The sequence below is a fragment of the Gasterosteus aculeatus genome, chromosome 5, assembly GCF_964276395.1.
Source record: "Gasterosteus aculeatus chromosome 5, fGasAcu3.hap1.1, whole genome shotgun sequence".
Taxonomy (NCBI): Eukaryota; Metazoa; Chordata; class Actinopteri; order Perciformes; family Gasterosteidae; genus Gasterosteus; species Gasterosteus aculeatus.
This window is the reverse complement of record NC_135692.1, coordinates 13,156,505-13,180,824: the sequence shown is the minus strand read 5'-3', so window position 1 is coordinate 13,180,824 and position 24,320 is coordinate 13,156,505. Positions and strand designations below refer to the sequence as shown.

Here is a 24,320-nt window from a genome sequence, read left to right as displayed (position 1 = left end):
ATACGGCGTGATTGTTGAACAGGAACAAAATGTCACACAACATTCTTGGCGTTGGCCCCAAATTCATGGAATCCAAATATCACCCAAATATCCTGGCTAAAGTCCGGGTGAAGGAATTGTGTGAGCTGCAGTTTGTAACAGCACGGATTCCACATTATACTATTAGTAGTAAATGTTTTTGTCTGAAAGAGGCTGAAGCTTTCCCATGGAATTATGGGTAATCACCAAAACCGCTGTATAAATATAGTTGTATTACTATACGAGACATAGTCCAAGAAAAAATGTCACGGTTGTCTGTTTATGCACTGATTGGTGAGATGGCCCCTCAGACTGAATGACATTTGTCCTTGCCAGTAGTCAGTTTAGTTCTGTTTATAGGTTGTTGTTTTTTGTTAACAGGAAATACGAGACATTGTCACCTCGAAAGGAATTCTCATCAATCGTAAATCAGATGCAGTACCGTTTTCCGCCACAACGATGTGCCCGTGGACTGGTGGCGCTCTTTCAAGATAGATAGATGTTCACTCTTTTATTAGGGGTAGTGTCCACTAGCGGGCAGTGTATACTAATACAAATCTCAAATAGACTTTTTTTTTTTTTTTACAATTCATGCCTTCAATATGTTAATAAAGAGAAATCTATCTATATTCAGAGGTCCGGACACCAAAACCTGCATTTTTCACTACTTTTTCACTCCGAAATAAGTATATTCTTTCAATATAATGTATCGTTTTGAATGACCTATTGAAACATAAAATTGATTTTATTAATTAGAAAAGCTAAAAATCTTAAAATTAATTAAAATCTACAAAAGCTTCTGATCATTCGTTGTTTATATTTTACATTGAGCACATGCGGAAATAATTTCATGTTTTTTTTTTACTGTCTTAACGTATAATTGTATAATAATAGCTTAAAGTAGTACTAGAACTGGTTGTATAACTTATGCTATTTGGTTATTACCGTATATCCTAAGTGACAATACCTTTCAAACACATACCACAGTGGCCAAAAACACACCGGTATGTCACATGTTCGATGCTCGGACCTGCCCTCCGCAAAAAAAAAAAAAATCAGGACATTTGGATGCTGCGCTTTCCCCGCCCACCACACTTATTGGTATAATAATGAGAGATGCGGGAGCAGAGGGGGCGGGTGGGGTTGAAACATTTTACTCTATTTGGAGTTGTGTAGTTTGCTGATGAACGCAGTTTTTTCTCGCGTTCCAGGGCTTCCACCACAGCTCCTCGGCGCGTCCTAAGTGCGCGCACCAGGATGGGTGCTCTCCCGACGCGAGGGGTGTTATGGATGCGCGTTTTGATGTTTACTGGAATAACAGGAGTGTGCGGTGAGTTCTCACGTTTTGGGTCTCAGGGTTCTTGATCTACAATTGGATTCTCTTTTTCTGCCATTGAGGAACATTTTTGCTTATTATGCTGGAATGGAATGAATTTTGTGTGTTATGAATTGTTTGTAATTACATATCCAATATCTGAAAACTTCTCAGATGGGTTTCATTTAGCTAAAATGTTATTTTCTCTAAAACAGTTTGTATTGTTCTCTCTGGTCTTCATTTTTCTACTGAAATATAACTTTGATGCAACATCCAAAAAGTATCTTTTAGAATTATTCACAACAAAGAATTAACAACAGGTAACTTCCACACATGGGCGAACATTTTCATTAAATCATTTCTGTAATTTGGAAAAACTTAACCCAGCTTTTGGTTTCAGGTTTAAACGTCTGCACCTCCAGAGGTGCCAGCACATGCAAGCAATGTCTGGCTGTGCATCCCAGCTGTGCGTGGTGCTTCCAGGAGGTGGGTTCCTTTTCCACTACATTTCTTTTGAGCAACGAGCCGTCTGCCAGCCGGGGCTCGGGGGGCACAGATCTCGTCATAGGCGCCATTGTCTTGGTTGTGAAGATTTAAACTGAGAACACAATTTAGGTTCGGTCGAAAGGGACTGACTGACTTCATATAGGATTTGCCTTTAAATCCAGTTTAGATGTTGGATTGCTTCTTCGCTCCAGATTTGTTTTTTCTATTTCCAACTCATTAAAACACAAAGCAGAAGAGGAACTTGCTGGAGGGGCCTTTTCTACGTATAATGTAAATGACTCTTCCACCAGGACTTCGGCCAGGGGGCGGCCAGTTCGTCCCGCTGTGATCTGAAGAGTAACCTGGCGGCGGCGGGCTGCGCCCTGTCCGCTCTGGAGTCTCCGGCCAGCAAACTGCAGGTGATTGAGGACCGGCCCCTCAGCAACAAGGCAGCGGGGGCCACGCAAGACGTCACCCAGATACAGCCCCAGAAGCTACAGATCACCCTCAGGCCAGGTGGAGTTTAGCATCTGAGTTTGTGGCTTCTCTGTTTGTCATACTGAAGAGAGAGAGTCAGAGAGAGAAGTTCTTTTCAAGTATACCTGTTTAAAAAATGGTATTTCTGTATCCTACTCCCAAGATGATGCAAAGCGCTTCACAGTGAAGGTGCGTCAAGTGGAGGACTACCCTGTTGATCTCTACTACCTCATGGATCTCTCCTACTCCATGAATGACGATCTCTTCCGCCTGAGGACGCTGGGAAAAGGCCTGGCCGAGGCCATGAACCGCACCACCAGCAACCTCCGCATGGGCTTTGGAGCTTTTGTGGACAAGCCGATATCGCCCTACATGTACATCTCCCCCAAACAGGCCGTGAAGAACCCCTGCTACAGGTAAAAGACACACACAGGAGCTTGGACAACACAAACAAAGCCATGTTTGTAACCTAAACCGAACCCAGATTTCTTTGTAATGGAACGTTTATTTTTGTGCCTGTGTTCTAACAATGTGTTACATTCCTAGTAGGTACCCACTGGTGTTGATTTCACTGCTTGTTTATGTCTGCATATGGGAACTAGCCTCGTTATGCAGATTACATCATTTCGGTGAGGACACCTTTTAAACGCAGCGTTGCAAGCACATGTTTAAAGGCTCAGAGCGGCTCGCTAGTGCTCGGTCAGCTCCTCCGAATCAACCGGCAACAAAGGCCAACAGCCGTGACTGGCTCCCTGGGTCTCGGGTGACGATTTGGTGGTTTAAGGTCTCTCGGGGGTTATTTTCTCTCCCGCCTTACACACAGTTTGCTGCAGCCTCCAGGAATGTTTGGATAAAAGATAAGACTTAAAGAATTAAATACGGAGAGAATAGGGGCGTCCATTAGGAGCTGCCTTTAGGTTAAGTTCTTGTTCTCAAAGGTCGTATCTCTCATTGACAGCATTAACACCACCTGCCTGCCGCAGTTTGGCTACAAACACGTCCTGACTCTGACGGAGGAGGTCGGCCGCTTCACCGAGGAAGTGAAGAAGCAGATGGTGTCCAGGAACCGAGATGCCCCGGAGGGAGGCTTTGATGCCATCATCCAGGCTGCCGTGTGCAAGGTGGAGAGGCCCACTCACACAGCTTTGATTTTGTTCTACAATCTTTGTCTCTTTTGTCACACTGAATAGCATGAATTCCACCAGATGAAATCCCACATGAAAAAGTTGCGACGCTTCCTTCCTTTTTGCTGTTTCATGGTCTGATGGGAGCTAGGAGGAGATCGGCTGGCGCCCCGGTGCATCCCACCTGCTGATCTTCACCTCGGACGCTAAGACCCACATGGCTCTGGATGGTCGTCTGGCTGGAATCGTGCGGCCCAACGACGGGAAGTGCCACCTCAACTCTGACAACATGTACAGCATGTCCACCACCATGGTTAGTGTGCACTGTGAAAGGGTGTTCGGTGCACAGACGGTACAATAGAGAATCATAAAAGATCGTATGCAAGTGCTAACACCGCCGTGCGGTTTGGCCGAACACAGGATTACCCGTCTTTGGCTCTGATCACAGAAAAGACGTCGGAGAACAACATCAATCTCATCTTTGCCGTCACCAACCCTGTGGTTCCTCTTTACCAGGTCAGTTCAAGAGAGTAAACTGAACAAACGTTTTACCCATCATTGGTAATCATCTCATCTTGTTACACTGTAGTTTAAGTAAACATGATTGGTTTTAAACTGAGATACTTGGAGGAATGGAAATTCAAAATGAATCAAATATAATAATACGCTGTTAAGACATAGCAAGGATAGAAAATAAAGTTTAGGTTAAAGGAAAACAATTCAGCATCATTGGGCCAGAAATGACACCTTTGCCTTTACAGTAAAGGGCGTTTCATTTAAAAAATAAACGTTTGGGACATTTGGGACAACTCTTACAACTATCTCATACCATGAAACCGTTGCAACCGCTGTGACCTAATGGAGGAACATCTGCTGCACACACCCATGTTTGTACTTTCTGCCTGCTGTGTGCGTTTGAACTGGGTGACAAAGAAAAAACTGTCGCATCTGTATTTTAAGAGCGTCAAAATGCTCTATGTGACTGGTTTAAACAAAGTTTGGACTTATTCAAAGGGGAATTGAATTACATTTATTTTAAAGTTGTCACAATATTGGGGAAGTAACCGCAACTGCAGACTGACTGTGACTGTGTAGATCGACAGCGTGACAGTCTGTCTCTCGGTCCTTTAGAACTACAGTGAGCTGATTCCCGGAACCACAGTTGGAACCCTGTCCAACGACTCGGGGAACGTTATCCAGCTCATACTGAAGGCCTACGCTGTAAGTCCCCCCCACACACACACACACACACCTTAGACTAGACAGTGTTTCAGGAGGTGACGCATGTTTTGCTGACACAAAAACCCACAGTGTGTGAGTCATACATGCGGTCGAGTCTAAGAAGGTGTGAACCTGACGTGGGAGACATATTTGGGTTTATTATGCGGAGAACAAGTTTACTGCATGTCATTTTTTTAGTTCAATTCTGGCTGTAACTTTGATGTGTGTACAGCTGCACATACAAACGTGTAAACCTATGCAATTCTATGACTGATGAATTCTATACTCCCAAATGATTGTATAGAGTAGGGAATTTCGTCATGCGCACAAATATAGGATGGGGAAATTATTTGAATCTGTTTTTTTTTTTTTAAGTATTAAGACCTAACATTCCTTTTATGGCAGTGTGGTGCAAGCCTTTATATAAACAAGCCCATGTGTTTCGCGCCGCTTTCCTTCATCGGTGTTGCCAGAAAATCCGTTCCAAGGTGGAGCTGGAGCTGCAAGGCGTCCCGGAGGAGCTGTCCCTGTCCTTCAACGCCACCTGTCTGAATGGCGAGGTCATCCCTGGCCTCAAGTCCTGCTCCGGGCTCAAGATCGGAGACACGGTCAGTCCACGTCCCGCAGGTCCATTTCTGGGCTCGCAATCCCTTTTAAAGTGAGATAGTTTCTACTTGCGACCCTCAACGCAGGTCATGGAATCACTGTGGAAATAACTCACCAGCAGTTTGACCAAATTATTGTAATATTTGAGTTTTTAATGTCCCGAAAATGTAAACATATTTAATATTTCACAAAAAAAGGCAAAAAAATAAATAAATAGATCATTCATTCTAACAATTGTTCATCTAACAACTCAAACAGGTGAACATAACTGGACAAATGACTACTTTCCCTCCCACTTAAAATACTCTCACTGCTTATTTTGTTTTTTCTCAACAAGACACTTCTCACATTCAGCTTTAGAGTATTATTTGCCGATAATACTAATGATGCTATCGGTGAAATTATTTAAAAAACCGTTTGCATGATGACATACGTGTTGAGCAGATGCAATGCTTGTTTTAAGGATGAAATATTAGTGTGAAAGACATTTGCACAACCAACATATCCTGTCTTCAGTGGACATAATCACCCGGTTATTGCAAAAATAACTATGTTGTGAGTTCCATATACTATTTTCAACTTCTTTTTTCACCTCTTTCCATTTCCCTTCTTGCTGCTACAGCTGCGTGTCTTTAAAGTAGGTTTTTCCCCATCTCCTCATGGTGTCATAGCAGATGATGGAAAAAATTGGATCAACACTCCCTCGGAGCTTGTCTTTCTTAAAGGATGTTTTCCTGTCTTTCTGTCAATCTTTTGCCATTTCTGCTTAAAGACTTCTCCTCTTCCTTCATTTATTTTTTGGCTTCTTCTTTATCACAGCGTCCTCTTCGTCCCGGTTCTTCCCTCAGTCCAGGTGATTTTTTGACCTCCACACATTTCTCTCTCTCTGCCTCAGCCTCTCTCATTCTTGCCATATATGGCTGTCTCTCCCCATGTAGTAACTGCCTACTTTTGGACATTTACCAGATTTTGATGCAGCGCTCCTTGAACAGTTACTTAGACAAAATACATATGGAGGCAATTCCCCGTATCAGTTCTTTGCACTGTTTTCACCAACAATGATTAGACCATGCGTACGGCTATTAGATGAACAATAACGGAAAGCATTAAAGAAAGGTCTCAAAGCACGTTTGAACTTTTGTCACAATTCCCTCCCTCCTCTCACACGCAGGTGTCCTTCAGCGTGGAGGCCCGGGCTCGGGGTTGCCCCAAAGAGAAGAAGAAATCCTTCATCATCAAGCCGGTGGGCTTCAAGGATTCCCTCTCCATCACCGTCGACTTCGAGTGCGACTGCAAGTGCCAGGCCGAGGCCCAGCCCGACAGCCCCGCCTGTAACCACGGCAACGGCACCTACGAGTGTGGCATCTGCCTGTGCCACCCGGGTCGCCTGGGGCCCCACTGCGAGTGCGCGGAGGGTGACTACGACCCCACGGAGCAGGACCGCTGCAGCGGACCCGCCGGCTCCGGGGGGCCTCAGTCGGCCATCTGCAGCGGGCGCGGCGACTGCGTGTGCGGCCAGTGCGTGTGCCACGGCAGTGATTTTGGAAAAGTCTGGGGGAAGCTGTGTGAGTGCGACGACTTCAACTGCCTGCGCTACAAGGGGGAGCTGTGCTCAGGTGACGTCTCGTGAGCTTCTTTTAGAATTAACTCGGGATGCGACTGATAATTGTTTTTCATTACCAAGCAAATTAACGTAACTCGCCGTTTGTTCTAAATTTACATTTAACAGCCATGTAGTGCTTTTCCATCGTGCATACGGGGATTTTTCGAAAATATAGATTTTGGAGAGAATTTCTTCCAAATTTGATCAGAAAGTGAAAGATTGTTTCACTAATCTGCACAAAGAAAGCCAATTAGCGTATTTCACACAATGTTAAACTAACTAACTAATCCATTAACATTATTTTCACTTTGCACAATATGGGAACAAAGGTGACGCAGGGTAAAAAAGGCCACTGAAAGTCATGAACATTGTGTGTGTCTGCGGTGGCCCGTTGCCGTCGGGGGTAGGCAGTCCCCCTTCATCACACTGACTTGCCACCCACCTCATCTGGGAAGAATTACATATAATAACACCCCTCCCCTCGGGACACGGGCTCAATTCACAATGAACATGTGGTTTGGTGAGTGCACCGTGTGCGAGTGTAAGCTCGGGTTGCACGCTTTTGTCAGCCAAGTTGCATTTTATCTCTCTCCGGTCAGAGGGGACTCTTTAGGGTTTCTTTATCACGGTTGAGGTTTTTTAATCAGTCAGAGTTTGTGTTGGCAAATTGTTAAGAGCTTTAACTTATGACTTCATGATCCTCCTCCTCGTATTTAAAAAAGACATTTCATAGCCAGATGTCATAGCAGATGATGTTTCCCTGAAGATTTTGGAAGTGCGATTTTATGAGCAACTTTTCAGTCTGTCACTAGCTGTGTTAAGATAAGATAAGATATTCCTTCATTAGTCCCACAATGGGGAAATTTACAGGAACGCAGGAGCAACATATGGTAAAAAAAATACAATACAAGAGCAGCAGTAATAATTAAGTAATATAATAATAAAAAAAAAAAAGAAATTAAAATAAAAAAGGTTAAACAAAAAAAGTGTTATCATATGCCCATGCTGTCAGTCTTCTTCCTAATAGTAATTAATTTGCTTTCACTACTGAAAGTTAAAGGTTATGGCACTATATATTGCAATGAATCCCATCAATAATGTAAGTTAACATTTTAGGGAATATTCTTTCTTAGGGAGTAAGTTAACAATATCCATCACCTGCAATTATGAGGGGTATCAATCTTCTGTCAACCAAACAGTCAATAACATTCTTTTATCTGTTGAGTAAATATTAATCGTTAATGTGAGCTGCCGGTTAGTTTAATACCGCATTAAGCTGTTAACGGGAGAAAGCAGGTATACTAAATCTACATATTTATGATAAGATAAACTGCTCCCTTGCTTCATCTTGAAACCCGGGAACAGTCTTTTCTTCTTACTCTCTAAACAAAACTTTTCTAAATTAAATTTTGTGAAACGATAGCAGGATTTAGATGTCGGGGGACGGCAGGAGACACAAAGAATACCAGGGGAAGTCAAAAGGGACAGTGTTGTGGGAGTCATAATCGATAGGCCTCTCTCTTGTAGAAACAAGGACTCTTAGTGATGAAATTACATCAACTGGGAATTATATACTACTCAAGGGACGTTTTCTGCCTAAATTCATCACCTAATCACATCTCATATATCAGACATCGCAACCACCGCCCTTGTCCCCCTCCCCTCGGCTGCTGTAGCATAGAAATGCTTTATTTGGATTCTCCACAGCACCTAGAGAAACATGGAAATACCTTTCTGCTTGCGCATTGCCCGGTGTGGTGTAATAAGGCTAAAAATAAATGTTTGGAAAAGGGCCGAGTGGGAGAACACTGGAAATGTTCTGTGTGTAAAACATGGTCTGCTTTTGTCATGAAATACCTATTTCAGTGCGAGGGCCGCGGCCTATGTTCTTCCCCCCACAGAATGGTCAAATTAGAGGCCGGCAGTCCTGTGGTCAACGGCAGTTTAACCCTTGGATCATCCTTTGTTCAATCAGACTGTTCCAAGCCGCTTCCTGTCTCTTTGTTTATGAGCTTTGTTTTGCCGTGATAAGTTTTCTGCATTGTCACTCTCTTGCATGAACACGATACCCAGACAAGGAAAACAACAAACAAATGCAAACACTGATTTTTAGGTCTCTAACGCTTGCAGAAATATGACTAATTTCTCATTTCCAGAGCTGAGAAATGTCTAAACAGGGTAAACGTAAAATGTAAATGTTGAATTTTGAGTTTAAAGAAAAATGTATGTCGCTCAAAACAGAGAGAAACCACATATATTCTCAAATAAAGGTAAAACCCATCATAGGGACAGGGAATTACAGATGCATGTAAGTATGACAAAGGCTTGTGGTATATTTGCCTTTAGCCAGTCACGCCCAGTCATTCTGTACCCATAATGACCTTACAATTACTGTTCTAACCCACAAATCTTTATTTCAATTCCCAGTTCCCAAAAGTCCCAAAGTTGCTCCATTCGTCAGAATGAATTTTGAAATGAGAAATATGTCTCAAATGGTTTATAAACTATATATCTGGACTGATGTGTAATTCATACTAGCCTACCAAACACAGGTGGTTTAAAACAAAATGTGCACACTCGCTGACCCTTCTCCTCCCTGTTTCCCAACGTCAACCACACCCAGACACAGAATTTCATTTGGTCATATAGTCCTCTTCTCGTTTATTTACTTCTCTTCCTCTTTTGCTGTTGCTCCATATGCCACCCTTCCTTGGGGATGGAGGGGGGGGTAAATTAATATATAACCAGTAAACAATGTAATACTAGCTCTTTGTAAATTTGTATATTACCTTCTAGGCCACGGCGTCTGTAACTGCGGCTTCTGCCAGTGTGCGCCGGACTGGCAGGGTGACAACTGTAACTGCTCCAGACGCACCGACACCTGCATGTCCCACCTGGGCTTGTTGTGCAGCGGCAGGGGCCAGTGTGCGTGCGGGGCCTGCGAGTGCACCCAGCCGGGTGCCTACGGAGCCACGTGCGACAAGTGCCCCACCTGTCCGGACGCCTGCACCATGAAGAAGTGGGTCTGAACATGGTCGCAACTCATTTCTGTGTCCGGAGAAGCAGTTCAAAAATGAGCGGATGGAGTGATGCATTTTTTTGTTTTTTTTTTCATTTTAAAAGGGAGTGTGTGGAGTGCAAACATTTCAAGAGGGGGACACTTTTTGATGGCAACACTTGTTCTCGGATCTGCAAGGATGAGATTGTGCTTGTGGATAAAATAGGTGAGAACTGCTTAAGCAGAACACAAGTTATAAACGTCAGCTAACTGATTGAGTAAAACATCTGTTACGTTGCTTTTGAAGATTTGGTCTTGACTGACTGATAAACCATTTTCTCTCCATTTTCCATGCAGTGCTCCATGATACTAATGCTGTGAACTGCACGTACAAAGACGAGGACGATTGCGTGGAGCGTTTCCAGTATTATGAAGACACCAGCGGCAAGTCGATCTTGTTCGTGGTCAAAGAGCCCGGTGAGAGAGGAACACACTGTACATGCATACATGATTGTAACAAGCACATACTCAATGCACTATTCAATATTTTTACTTTTTATTATTTATAATCCTTCATAATTAAACTAACATCATTGCAACTAGCTGGATATGCAAGCATGCAATTGTTTGTTAGGCGTAATCATTTGATGCAAAGCTCATGTGTCACTGTTTTGTTTAAAAGTTATTCCAACTTATTAATATGGTTAAATGAACGCGTGGAATTAGATGAGTAGCCACAATCACAGATAGATAGTAAATGCCAGTGCTGGACAGATACACTCTACAACCAAACATTCACCACCGAAATAAGCAAACTTCCTCGCTTTGTGGAATGAGTTTATGTTGTTTTTTTTTCACTTTCCTGCTGCCTGCCCTTCATCTGCTTGTTAAGCGGCCAAATAGAAAGAGCGTGGTGTGGTAAAACAGCCTTTAATGACCGCCGGTGCCCGCAGAGAAAGTCTGCCCCAGGGTCTGCCTTTAATGAATGTGTGTGTTTAATTTAGGCGCAACTGGGTAGCAAAGAAGTACACCAACATTTGCCTTGAACTCAGCGCACCCCGCTGTGTCAAAGAGGGCCGTAAACAGTTGCCCAGCTCCTCTCGGGAAGCTGCTGACTCTACGTATCCTCCTGAGGAAATAATGACAGAGAGAGAGAGAGAGAGGGGAGACTAAGTGAGCCGAAGAAACATTTAAAGACGTTTTTTTAAAGGAAACATGAGGTTGTTTAGCAAAAGGTGAAAAGGCGCTTAAATTAAAAGTTATCTATAATGTTAAAGAAAAAATATTGCAGCAGCATACTTACATGATACTTACATGATTTACATGCAAAGCATAATGTCGGCAGCTTTAGGGGTCAGTTAAAGAGCGGGAAAGGGAGGAATGAGGAGAGATGAGTGAAGCTTGGATGTCAGCTGTAAAGGTTCACCTCGGTTGCCCCACGACGTTCTCCAACACGACGATGCACTTATGCACTAGAGGGATCACACAGTCAAACGGTTGGATAAACAGACAAACATGCAGTGTTGAAACAATTAGGAAAGTGAATCAATTTCTTGTACAGCCTTTTATTGCATAATCCCACCAGCTTGACAAGTAGAAAATGCCTATTCCTTTAAATCTGAAAACGAATGGTATCCAGAGGATTCATCCTCAAAACAGGGAGGAAACCACCTGAGGAAATCCGACTTCCCACGGACTCCTGTCTTAATCTTCATCGGCACTTTACTCATTGCTTTATCGCTTCTTTTTTTCAAACCAGACTGCCCCAAAGGTCCAGATATTTTAGTGTTGCTCCTGTCGGTGGCAGGGGCCATCTTGTTCCTCGGCTTAGCGGCTCTGCTCATCTGGAAACTTCTGGTCACCATCCACGACAGACGGGAATTTGCAAAATTTGAGGAAGAACGCGCTCGAGCCAAGTGGGACACGGTCAGTGAATTTAGCACAAGGCCACTAAATGCCCTGACGGGCGGTTTGCTAACCCTAGGAATAAAATTTTTAAAAATGTAATTTTTAAAATATTGCAGATTTAGTTTGAGGAAAAACTTGAACTAAATCATAAAACATGTCATGGCATCTTCACACAAACACACACACACACTACTCTTTGCATCCTCACACCCACACACTCTCACACATAAAAGGCCACACACACAGTCTTGGTCGCTAGTTTTCTGGAGATGTATTTTTTTTACTATTTTGTGGCATGCTGTTCCTGCGAGCAGAACAAAAGACCGCCAGCGGAAGGGCACGGTTTAAATTAGCCAACGCTTATGAGCCTTTACCGGTAACAACCTTTTCTGTGACCTCAAAAAGCACCCAAATCCCACAGATCTGAAACCAAAGAAGCGCAGTATGTAACACAATTGAATAGGTCCATACATTCACGTTGATCGATAAGTCCAATATGTGTGTCCAAAAATGTTGGGCTAATAAAGTGACTTTTGGGCATTTTCCTAGAATCCCGAAGCATCGGGTGAAAGCATCTCTTACATACTTTGTGTCCGTTAACTCACCTTGACTGATTGCATTTCTTTTTGTCAACAGGGACACAATCCTCTCTACAAAGGTGCCACATCTACCTTCACAAACATCACATACAGAGGAAAAGAGTGATGCTACTGAACAGAAAAGAGGATGAATAATAAAGGACCTTTTTCCTTTTGGAAAGGCACCGAATCATGTGCAGGCCTCTACTGTCACAAGACAATCATTAATAATTATTTGTTTGTAAATATGTGTAAATGATTCTGAGGACAAATTTGATCAGGGATTTGTCATATGCACCCATTTATACTACAATGATAAATAAGATATTGATTTTGTACCTCTTGTGCAGGTTTACTCAAATCACAAACAAAAAAGTCCACTTCCATTAGTACGCCACCAGTCATCAGTCGTTTTTATTTTATTTGCCCATATAATTATACATATTGAAGCTCCAAAGTCCGGAAGTGTTATTTATTCTGGATATCTGTAGTTCACTCTGAATATCTGGTACAGAGAAAGGTAAGAAACACTGCTATCCACATGACTGCATACCACTGGAGCTTAGTGGGAAAATACATTTAAACAAGTGGTGTTGGCGACCTGATCCTTAAGTCAGTGGAAGAACAAAAGGTGAAATAATGTTACGCAAAACCATCTGTATTTCCTGTTAACAATGGAAACAGGATGTCCCGTTTGTGGTACATGGCTAAACTATGGAAACATTAAATGTCTTCAATCAAGTGCCTTGCTAGAGATATGCTGGGGTTTGGAATAAACTATTAATTTACTACAATTGGTGCAGTTCCTTGTGTGGACTGTGAAATGACTCTCTATTATCTATAATAATAATCTGCAAGTGATAAATGATTGTATTGCTTTATGTCTGCAACGCTCTGCTTCCATCTCCTGGGCTCAAACTGCAAGTAAAGCGTAAAGCTACTGGCCGTGAACAAAAAAATCAACTGCAGTATACAAGATGTTGATGTCAGATTAAACATTCCCTCGTAGGCTACATGGAGGTAAGTGGGCTACTAGATTAATTTATATTATATAGAATATTATAATCTATAGGATCCAAGCTTCCAAGCAGTGCAGAAAAAAAGCACCCAAGACAGCAATGAAGTTGCACAAAAGACTAGCCAGTATTCATATTCTAAGAAAATTACATGTTTGGAAAGATGTCCCATCTATGCAAATATAACACCGAAAAAGTAGACCTACTAGATTTGTCCCAATGAAAAAATTGCAAAACAAGTACGAGACTGTTATGCAATCCTCTTCAACAAGACAGGGGGATATGTGTGTCATAATAAGGCTGGACCCAGTTGATAGTGCAGCTTACTTATATGTTGGAAATTCCTAAACAAGTCAAATCACCACTAATGAGCCCGTTATTTTGGGGGGTCCCCGAGGCACCTGTTGGATTTACCAGCCTCGCTGTGCTGTTTGAGGGTGATTCTGACCTGAGCAGCTCACATTATCTGTTGAAATAACGCATGTGAGGCATATAAAGCCCTCCCTGGGGCCCTTTGCGAACTTGCTGCAGGGGAGTAATGCTCTTTAATTAAACAATGGACTAACATGGTGGCGTAACTTCTCCCGGTGTAGAACGTTGCATCGCTCTTTTATGTTAATAGGAGAGCCGAGTGGAGGAGAAATGTGACAACACTTGCCGTGAGGCTTCAGAGCGTTGACAGCTCCGGGTTTGCCCGTGCAGGGGCAACCGAACGGACAAGGAAACCCCGAGGATCAGGGCCTACTGTCCGGATGACACCGGCAGAACCCAGCAGCCACACTGCTCATCTTAGCTAGCATTGGCTAAGCTAACAAATGTCTTTCTTGGATTCGAAATAACGGCCAGCGCTAAATGGCTAACTGTATCTTTGACAACTTTATTTGAAATGTCTGGGAGTTGTTGAAGAGTTTTCTGTCCCCGGTTGGACGGACAACATCCGCCGCAGGACTGCGAGTGACTGACAACTGCGAGAGGTTCTCCAGGTGAGACTTCTACTGAAGCTAACGTTGACGATAGCTTGTTAGATAACTTAACGCTAGCAAGTTAACCCACCGTGTAGCCGTGGCTAGCTGTCATTTAATGCTATCGTGACCTATGATATCCTAGCGCAAAAAACACTGTCCAAATTCTACTGTTATTTGATTTACAATAACTTCACGACGCTTGGTAGCGTTTCACTTTTCTTTCTGTAACGGTTTCCCGAATTTTGGATCGGAATTCTAGCATTTGATCCCGCTGACGTTGGTGTTAGCCCAGTGGGTCAACACAATGTCCGTCGATTACAGTCACGAATTTTCCATAAACTGTCATCTTACTTTAGCTGAAAGATGGTTTAACTTGAAAAAAAGTTGAGGCTTGGTCATTGAAGTTTAATTGAAGCAACTCATTTTTCTATAGCAATGTTTTCAAGTTGTCAGACTACTTAACCTAATTATCAATCCTTGTGTTCTTTTTTGAATCATTTAACGTTAGTTATCCGTGATTGTTTTTGAGCGACTGTCATTCACCTTAAACGTGACTTAAGTGCCTACATTCTGCTTAATGTCACTTATTTAAAGATGTTGGCTGGGGAATTCATTAATGTATCATTTAAAATAAATGTTTGTTCTTTCATCTAAACACAGAATACAATTTGTGTGAGAATTAAAAAATATCTGTGCTTGTCAAGTTAGACATAAACCCAACCCGGTTAGTCCCATTTGTATTAATTATTTGCATCTCTCTTCCCAAGGCATGATGGAAGGACTTCACAGCCAGGCTATAAGTCTGGACCCACGCAGGCAGGAACTGCTGGAAGCTCGCTTCACTGGACTTGGTGTGGCCAAGGTGAGCATCCCTCAATCACATACTGGTAGTTGTCGATGCTCAAAATGATCAGCCCCCTCTTAAGTTTGGATCGTTTGTGCCGATGTTACACAGTTGTGGTGATTAGGAGTTGCCTTGATTTGGTTGTTGAGAAATTTGTCAAGCAAATATCCCTCAAACAGAGTATATATATATATATATAAGCGTGTGTGTGATGCAAACCCGAGCTGCCGGTCTGCTTTGTTATGTTAGTTTAGTCAGTTTAAAACTGCCTTTTCTCTCTTTTTTTAATCCCAGTATTGACGGACGCTCTGTGTCCAAAAGTTTCTCTCACTGAAATGATCTCGCCTCCCGATCAGAAAGCAGAAACAAGACGTGCTCTGTCTCGGGCTGACATTGGAGCTGGCCAGCAGCTCTTTGTTTCAGCACGGACCGGTGACACTGAAATGGCACCGCAGCTGAAGCTCGCAGCGTAGGCTGCGTGCTATGCTGCAACCCTGCTGTTGAACTGGGTATTACTGTGTGTGGGTGTGCGTTTGACAAAATGGCAACCCCTGAGAAAGCAGTCACCATCATCCCGCTCCGGCTTACAGCGTAAAATGAGTTGTTAGGCCGGCTCACTGTGGTATTAGAGTCATGATGATTTTGAGGCTGCTAGTATGATGTCTGCAGTAAATGTTGATGTAGCAATGTCATTGTGTGGTGCATAGCATATGTTGGGAGAAAGAATGAGAACATTTATTGCTCTATTTGTGACCTTGAGCAGCAGAATGACAGCTGGCCTTTAAAAGCATTAGCTAAACGCACCAATTAGCCTGCGGTTTCTTATGAGTCCCTTCTGGCTGTGCAGCTGGCCTTTAATATAAGCAACTGATTTTACCAAGAGATTTGTAGATTAAAAATGTGATGTATGTGTATTAGCCCGTTGCAGCGTCCTAGCTGAGCTGAGCTCAGCTTAATGACTGTAAAGTGTTCGATGAACGTGCCGGAATTCTGACAAAAATAAGATTATAAGACATGATAAGAAAAATAATGTACACACGTGTGTAAAGGTTTTGAAAATCTGAAGAAACCCGTATCACAATTGTAAACATCATTCCTCGGTGTACATGAGTGCTTCATCGTGTGTGCGTGTGTGTGTGTTCTGTTTTCCAGAGTTCAGCCAACAGTGAATCATCCAACCAGTCTCTGTGCAGTGCAGGATCACTTAGTGACAAGGAACTGGAGGTTGGTATGAATAACTGGATCAACCGCACACAAAAAAGATTCTATTAATCTTGCTGCACTGTGGTGAAAAGTGAATTTAAATCGAGGAGTGCAATTGTATATAATCAAAGACGCGAGGCTTAATTTGGTCAATGAAGTGTTTGCAGTTACGTTAACGTGTCTAATGGAATAAGCCTCACGGTGCAACTATCCAAAGCTAAGCTGTGCTGCTTTTCTGCTCATGTTAGACACCTGAGAAGAAGTCAAGTGACCAGAGATGCAGGAAGAGAAAGGGAGACCTTTATGACAGCAACAGCCCGGGTAAGTCCAAACTACTCACTGAGGGAGAGAACAGAAACATTCACTCATATTCCAAAATTATCAACTTTCCTGTATGTGTATGTGCGTATGCTTAAGAACATAGTCACGGATCAAATTATGAAACTGTTTGTTGTCTGGTCTTCTTTCTTTTATTTGTAGGAAAAGGAAGAGGGCAGAAAATAAGTGATTATTTTGAGGTGAGTACTAAGTCACAGCCATTTTAATTGAGCAATCTGTCTCCTTTGCTGTGCATTGTTTCAAATCACTCACCAACTTCTGTGTGATGTCTTCACTCTCGGTCCCGCCTGTGCCGGTACGTTCCTTCATCACATTTTTCTTAAATAACAACTCTCTATTCTTTCTTGCTTTCACTTTGTCACCTGCCCTGTGGCCAGTTTGCTGGTAGCAGTGGCTCTGGCACCAGTCCGGCCCGGGGCGTCCCAATGCTGGTGCGCTCCTCTCCACAGCACTCACTGTCTAATCCTCTGGTGAGCACCAGCATCCATCTCCCTAGCCTTCCACCGCTTTGGCTCTCCTCTGTCAGTTTACCGGCTGGTAAAACTTTGGCCAGTATCAAATTAATCTGCCGATGGGTCTCTCTCTATTTACTTGTTATCGGTATCCTCTTGATTGGAGACGCTTGCTTAGCCACGTGTCATACCAAAGTCTGATCTATTCAATTAGCGTCGGGTTTGTCTCCATTCAGCCAGTGCAAGTGACACACTTTAATTGGCCTAGAGGTTGTTAAACACATACATTTTACTGAAATATATTCTATTAGTTTGACTTTAACAGAAATAGAAATCAACCAGAACATGGAGTGAGTAGTTTGTGTGTGTGTGTTGTTGTTTCCAGATGTTACTGGACAACCTTGTGTACATTATGAAAGCTTAACACCTGCCCTTTCAAATGATTACGGGCTTTTGCTAATGATCTTGTGAATTAATCTAATTAAGAATCTTTTCACCTTCCATTTTCATTCCCCTATGTTGAGATAACATTTTCACCACAACTTTGTTCCCTTCCTACTAACCTGCATGTAAACCGCGTATTGCAGCCATGGGACAGGAGTGAATATTGTTCCTTTTAATTTTTTTTTGCTATATTTTAATCTCCCTTATCCTTTATTACATAATTGTTATATTTTACCCATGTGTCTTTCAACCTTTCTCTTTTTTTTTCGTATGTCTCTCTGGAAAGCAGTTTCAGCAAGGCAGTCCTTCGTCCACGGGCTCAGCCCACACAGACTCTTCATCTTGCAGCTCTGTGAAGACGGCCCCCACACACTTTTGCTCACACAAAGCCATCCAGGTAAATCGCTGGGCTCAGTTTAACACACAATTATCAGATAATTTTGCAGAGATAGTTCCTTTTACATCTACCTCTTGCAGGAACCGATGATGTTGTCCTTCATCAGAAAAAGGTGTATTTTTGTCTCAATAGCTGCGTCGTATTTAGAATTAAATGGCATTTCTGACACTAATAGTTGAATTCAACCAAACGGGTAGAGATTGTGCAACTTCACACCCTGTGTTGTCCTGGTTGTTAACGATGTGCAAGAATTAAAGGTCACATTTTCAAAAGCTTTGTCACCCAAATCCCAATTGGGGTTGAGTAACCTCCAGCTATCTTTGCAAATGACATAATTAAAGGTCAACATTTTGAATTCCTTTAGATTTAGATTTAAGATGATGGTGTTTTGTTGTTAACTGGTCAAAGGGTTGTCTGCATCAAATGAGTTGGAAGAGGTGGTAATTTTTGGCTTGTCGTTACTTTGCTCTTCTTGCTTAGTCGGAACTGACGCTGCTGAAACTGACGGCACTGGAGAAGGACAAGAACTCTGACCTGGAGAAGAAAGAGGGGAGGATCGACGACCTGTTAAGGGTAGGCTGAGAACACATTTAAAGTTTGTCTTAAAAATCTGATGAGCCAACCTTCATCTGGCCAATTTGGCCCATTTTGAAATAACATCCTGAGCAGTCCTATTTTTATCATTTTATTTCTGCCAAAACCTTACTCAAATACCACATTAAAGTAATCCAGCAATTTTTCATGTTACACACATAGTCAAACGTATGTCGGAATATTAATAAATGCGTTAGGCCAATTCACAAATGCCCTTTAATAATTGCATCACAATCTAAATAAATGCGCTACCACTTGTCACAACAACCCCAGTTATTAACCTGCACTGGTCTGGTCACAACTCATATCACTTGCACTTTCTTTAATGCCATGCTTTGCTTAAAATACATTTGGTGTAAATGTCAGCAAGCTGACCCTCTGCTGGCTGCTGCATCATCATGTCAGTTTGACAACAAAACAACCTTTAATCCAGGTTGTCATTCAAATTAGATTTGATTTTTTTGCAGGCTAACTGTGACTTGAGGCGGCAGGTGGATGACCAGCAGAAGATGCTGGAGCGTTACAAGGAGCGGCTCAACAAGTGTGGGACCATGAGCAAGAAGCTGCTTATTGAGAAAGTGCGAGTAGAAATATACACAAACATGTTAATTTAACAGGCGGCAGCTTGCGTTGGCTTTTTGAAGCGTGCAAGCGCAATTTTCAATTTTTCGTTTTTCTCCGTAGTCAAAGCAGGAGAAGATGGCTTGCAGGGACAAGAGCATGCAGGATCGTCTGCGTCTGGGCCACTTCACCACCGTACGGCACGGAGCCTCCTTCACCGAGCAGTGGACCGATGGATACGCCTTCCAGAACCTCATCAAGTCAGCACGCAAATCGGCGCAGGCGAATGTTTACATTTTGTCCGGGCCGCCTGCGAGCATGTTCACAGTAGATTGTTGTTGCGTGTTTTAGGCAGCAGGAGCGGGTCAACACGCAGCGAGAGGACATTGAGAGGCAGAGGAAGTTGCTGGGAAAGAGGAAACCTCCCTCCATGGCCCAGACACCTCCAGCCAGCCTGGAGCAGAACAAGCGAAAGAGCAGGAGCAACGGCCAGGAGAGTGAAGCGTAAGATTACAAATGATAGCTAAATCACTTCAAAGAGCAGAAATGTCATGCTGCTCGGCCCTAAAGTACAGATGAGTCTAGAAATGAATTGTTGTGGTGTAACCTGACTTCAATTATTTTCCTTAATGGCTAATGTTATTATTTTAAAATATATTATGCTGGTTATAATTGGTTACATACAGACACTCTGAGCTTTATCTCAACAGCAGAATATCAAATTGACACAAAACCTTTTTTTTGTTGAGACAAATTAAGTTGGACGGATCTGTAATTTGTATTTGCTTATTTTTTTAACTATCCGTTTTATCGGATTGTATCATGCAAGGTTTTTCTTCCTCTCAGTGCTGGCCTGCTTATACTGTTATATATTACAAACTGTTGCCTCTTTATCTCACACAGGTTGTCACTGGCAGAATATCATGAGCAAGAGGAGATTTTTAAACTTCGAATTGGTTATCTCAAAAAGGTAGAGTTCACCATTTAAAGCCGCTTGTTCCTGGTTTTTATGGATTGGGGGATTTGTGTCCACGCACAGCATTGTTCTTGCCTGTTTCTGTTCATCGTGTGTTGCTGTAGATGACCGACGTGTGTGGTTGTGTGCAGGAAGAAGCAGAGATGCAGGCTGAACTGGAGCATTTGGAGCGAGTGAGAAACCTGCACATTCGGGAGCTGAAGAGAATCCATAACGAGGACAACTCTCAGTATGTATCGTCTCAGTTTAAGTTCCGTAGTTTGCTTCTATCGAATAAGTGTATTAAGAAAGTCTTCTTCTATAGATTTAAAGACCAGCCCACGCTGAACGAGCGATATCTGCTATTGCATTTACTGGGAAGAGGTGGCTTTAGTGAGGTTTTTAAGGTAAGCCTGAGCTATTCACACTTTTGGTCTCTACTTTCATTCTTTGTGAGTACCAGATGATGATCTTTCATTTTATCTAAACTGAGTCTTTTGGAGTAATGCAAAGAGAAATCAGAAGTAATTGTGATGAGACTCACAACACTCTGTATCCAGTAAACATCTGCAGATAAGGTGTCCACTTTTTGCAGGCTTTTGATTTGACAGAGCAAAGGTATGTGGCCATTAAAATTCATCAACTCAACAAGAACTGGAGGGAGGAGAAGAAGCACAACTACCACAAGTGAGTCTGCACTGCTGTTCATGTGCGTTGTCTGCTTTCTTTGCATCATTGGAAATGTATCCATGTAACATTTTGTTTTGTGGACCTTCCTGCTGAAAACTGTTATTTGGGATGTTTGTACAAAGTTACTAAGTCGTTAATGCCTTTTCAGACACGCCTGTCGAGAGTACAGAATCCACAAAGAACTTGACCACCCTAGAATCGTCAAGCTCTATGACTATTTTTCACTCGACACAGACTCGTAAGTTAATCATTCTACAAATAAATGTTAAAAATCCAAACCTGTATGTGCCTCATTTAAAGTTGACGGAAACTTCCCGAACAACCCGTTCGTACCACACGCAGGTTCTGCACAGTGCTGGAGTACTGTGAAGGCAATGACCTGGACTTCTACTTGAAGCAGAATAAGCTGATGAGCGAGAAGGAGGGCCGCTCCATCGTCATGCAGATAGTCAACGCCCTCAAGTACCTCAACCAAATTCGCCCACCCATCATCCACTACGACCTCAAGCCTGGTATTTGCCCCTTTTGTTATAGAATAGTCAATATAAAGTTCACAAAACCAAGTTACCCACTTATTGAGCAGTGGTTGACTCCAACCAATCCAGTGTGTGTTACGTTATTGTTGAAGCATTCAGTGCAGAGATCGGATGTCGTATATGGGTCTCTTCAAACATGAATGTTAACAGTTGAGGCAGAAAGCGCCATGTGATGTGAATGTGAATTCAGATGAATATTTGTAAACGTGTATTCATTCCTCAGAAAAGGCCATTTACAATGATACGTCTGTAATTTCACTGTTCCTGTTTTTAGGAAACATCCTGTTAGTTAACGGCACAGCTTGTGGAGAGATAAAAATTACTGACTTTGGCCTGTCCAAGATCATGGATGATGACAGCTACAACTCTACAGATGGCATGGAGCTCACTTCTCAAGGAGCAGGGACCTACTGGTACATGGAGACACACGTCACTGCATTCAGCCAGCGAGCAAATGGCTTCATGTGTTTATAGTTTATAGGCTTAAACTTTTGATGTAAATGTTGATATTTGAATTCACTTTAACTTTTCATTTAGAAAATTGTGCACTGTTTCAATCTGAAGTTGTGATCGTGTGACTCACAGGTATCTGCCTCCGGAGTGCTTTGTGGTGGGCAAGGAGCCCCCCAAAATATCCAACAAGGTGGACGTTTGGTCAGTAGGAGTCATCTTCTATCAAAGCTTGTATGGACGCAAGGTAACCACTTGCCTGCATTCTTTCACAAGGATTTTTTTTTATTTTTGTTGTTAACAGTCTCCCCTTTGTCTTATTCCAGCCTTTTGGCCACAACCAGTCACAGCAGGATATCCTTCAAGAAAACACCATACTAAAAGCCACTGAGGTGCAATTTCCCCCCAAACCTGTGGTCACTGCAGAAGCAAAGGTCTGGTGCTCACCTCTCTTGGGAAAAAAGTCACTGCACTTTTCCCATTACACTTTATAAATTTATACCGCATCTCCTCCAGAAATAATTGAGTCCCTTTCACTTTTCACACAGGCCTTCATCAGACGTTGCCTGGCTTATCACAAGGAGGGCCGCGTGGATGTGCTGCAGTTGGCCAGCGACCCCTTCCTAATGCCCCACATTCGCAAAGCCCTGGCCAGCAGCACGCCTCAGGCCCCCCCGCTCCCCTCCACCTCCGGCTGCTACGGCAGCAGTGCCTCCAACTGAAACCAATCCGACAGGAACCGGAACAAATCCCCGTCGAGGACGAAGTCACGCGCTTGATGAAACTCCTCCTTTGGTCTCTTGGTTGGGGGCTGCAGACAGCATGATGGGATGTGGGTAAAAGCGTCGATGGAACCAAAAAAAGATGGATGCCGTGGTGATAAAAAATTAATTGTGTCCACCACAATCATGCAAGTGCTAAAAATGAAGGGCCAGTCTGTGGATGTGGGCTCAGTAGAACCCAAAGATGTGCCCATGCACCAACAAAAACCTTTCATGGGGCTTTCTTACCTGCTAAGTCTGCCCTAGTTACTATAAGAGTAGTAAAAGCACCCAGGATACTGCACAAGCGACAGGCTGAGGAAAGTTCGGCATGTGTGTGTGAGATCAGCTGCCTGAATGCTGTGGGAGGTTTATAAGAAGCATTCAATCACCTCATTCTGCTTCAAAGGCGTCATCTATCAAAAGAGTTTACCAGAACTAAAGTGGTAGTTTCAAATATGTATCCCCATCGGTTGGAATGAGGTGATAAGGAATTACTGATGACCAAAGTTGAAGGTCTACCTTGTTGACATGGCACTATTAAGTCTATAAATGATATTTTACTGGATAACTGGAAGTCAGCTTATTTTAATTAAGTCCCTATTTTTCCAAGAAATGTGCTCCCTCTAATGTTTGTTAACATTGTAGGGGGATGACTGAGTGCTGTAATGAGCTAAGATTATACAGAAATAAATATGAACGCATTAAAAATACATTTGACTAACTTTGCTGGGTATTTTCTTTGGGAGAGGGCTGGACGTTACGTACACATTTAAGAGTTTTACCAGCATTAGTTGATTCAATTCATGCTGTTGGTATATTCATTTCAATTCATAAGAAGCTCTTCAGACTTTTTTTTTTGTGTGAAATATTTTATTTCCTTAAATCACACTATAAAGAATCCATTGTGTCTAAAACAAACAACGTTATGGTGCCGAGTATGAACACACAGATGTAACTTTGAAGTGTCAAACGTGATGACTACATTAAAGGTGAATGAAATACTGACACTTGTTGAATACTAAACCGTGTGCGTCTATTACAAATTTGACCATGATCATCACATCCAACTCTTGCAGCTCAAGTGACAAACATGGGAAAACTTGAGTGGTAAGAGGTTCTTGTTTTGGTGAACATTTCTTTTTACGGTGCGGTTTGTTTAATGTTAAGTCAGCTTTTCACAAAAAGCCAAACCACAATTCGGCGGGTAAGAGAAGCATAAGTTTTTTTTTGTTTTATCATCCTGGTATCTCAGGGAGAGGTGATAAGTATTTAATACTTCAAAAGTGGGCACCCAATTCATTAACTCCACATTGTAGCAGATGCAAAATGCCCTTCTTTATGACGTGTAAAAACAGACAGTCTGGACCGAAGATCTACAACATTACTTCACACAAAACCATTTATTTTCCTTTGGCAAGTAATTCGATTTAGATTCACGGAACATCCAACCACCAGAGAAGCATATGCATCATAGGCCAAATCTCAACGGCATTGTGCAGAAAGTCTTATCTGTTGTAGAACTGTGAGGTCACCCAGGCCAGTCCCCACTTCAGATTGGTGAGCATGAACTTGAGCGCCTTGGTCCACTGCTCCTCGGAGTTGAATTGCGTTTTGATGGAGTAGGAGCCACCACTGCCACCAGTGTCCTCGATCTTGCCCTTCTCCACGTCCATCCTGAGGCATGGAATAAGACGATAAGTTTGACCGAACATTTCTCTGCCTGAATGGATTTGCTGTGATGTTTCATCATGTTTGTAGGCTCACGTGTGTGTGAAG

General features: G+C 42.7%; 3 protein-coding genes across 8 annotated transcripts in view; 2 read left to right on the top strand and 1 right to left on the bottom strand.

Annotated features, from left to right (window-relative positions):
* Window positions 1-1,128: 1,128 nt before the first annotated feature.
* On the top strand, window positions 1,129-13,128 carry itgb3b (integrin beta 3b). The gene is made up of 15 exons (XM_040175763.2): window positions 1,129-1,348; window positions 1,734-1,819; window positions 2,131-2,335; window positions 2,460-2,712; window positions 3,255-3,417; window positions 3,572-3,733; window positions 3,841-3,936; window positions 4,552-4,641; window positions 5,115-5,249; window positions 6,419-6,863; window positions 9,647-9,869; window positions 9,974-10,074; window positions 10,206-10,325; window positions 11,608-11,774; window positions 12,393-13,128. Exons 1-15 carry the CDS (start codon window positions 1,276-1,278, stop codon window positions 12,459-12,461), a joined length of 2,388 nt encoding a protein of 795 aa, XP_040031697.1. The 5' UTR covers window positions 1,129-1,275; the 3' UTR covers window positions 12,462-13,128.
* A 595-nt stretch (window positions 13,129-13,723) lies between these two features.
* On the top strand, window positions 13,724-23,551 carry LOC120818891 (serine/threonine-protein kinase tousled-like 2). 4 transcript variants are annotated; one of them, XM_040175765.2, is made up of 21 exons: window positions 13,729-14,333; window positions 15,083-15,177; window positions 16,312-16,383; window positions 16,611-16,683; window positions 16,843-16,880; window positions 17,079-17,171; window positions 17,887-17,994; window positions 18,475-18,567; window positions 19,056-19,166; window positions 19,273-19,409; window positions 19,501-19,653; window positions 20,053-20,119; window positions 20,257-20,354; window positions 20,430-20,511; window positions 20,700-20,791; window positions 20,943-21,032; window positions 21,137-21,306; window positions 21,605-21,743; window positions 21,916-22,027; window positions 22,107-22,214; window positions 22,329-23,551. In XM_040175765.2, exons 2-21 carry the CDS (start codon window positions 15,085-15,087, stop codon window positions 22,500-22,502), a joined length of 2,103 nt encoding a protein of 700 aa, XP_040031699.2. In that variant the 5' UTR covers window positions 13,729-14,333; window positions 15,083-15,084; the 3' UTR covers window positions 22,503-23,551. The 4 variants fall into 4 exon arrangements, with proteins under 4 accessions (XP_040031701.2, XP_040031699.2, XP_040031698.2 ...); XM_040175764.2 differs by having other exon boundaries at window positions 17,884-17,994; window positions 22,329-23,266; XM_040175767.2 differs by lacking the exon at window positions 17,079-17,171 and having other exon boundaries at window positions 13,724-14,333; window positions 22,329-23,266.
* becn1 (beclin 1, autophagy related) overlaps window positions 23,393-24,320 on the bottom strand; it is a 3,931-nt gene continuing 3,003 nt past the window's right edge. For 2 of the 3 annotated variants that reach the window (XM_040175693.2, XM_040175694.2), the window contains exon 12: window positions 23,393-24,218. In XM_040175693.2, the coding sequence (XP_040031627.1) occupies window positions 24,050-24,218 (169 nt within the window). In that variant the 3' untranslated portion in view covers window positions 23,393-24,049. 3 annotated transcript variants of the gene reach the window in all.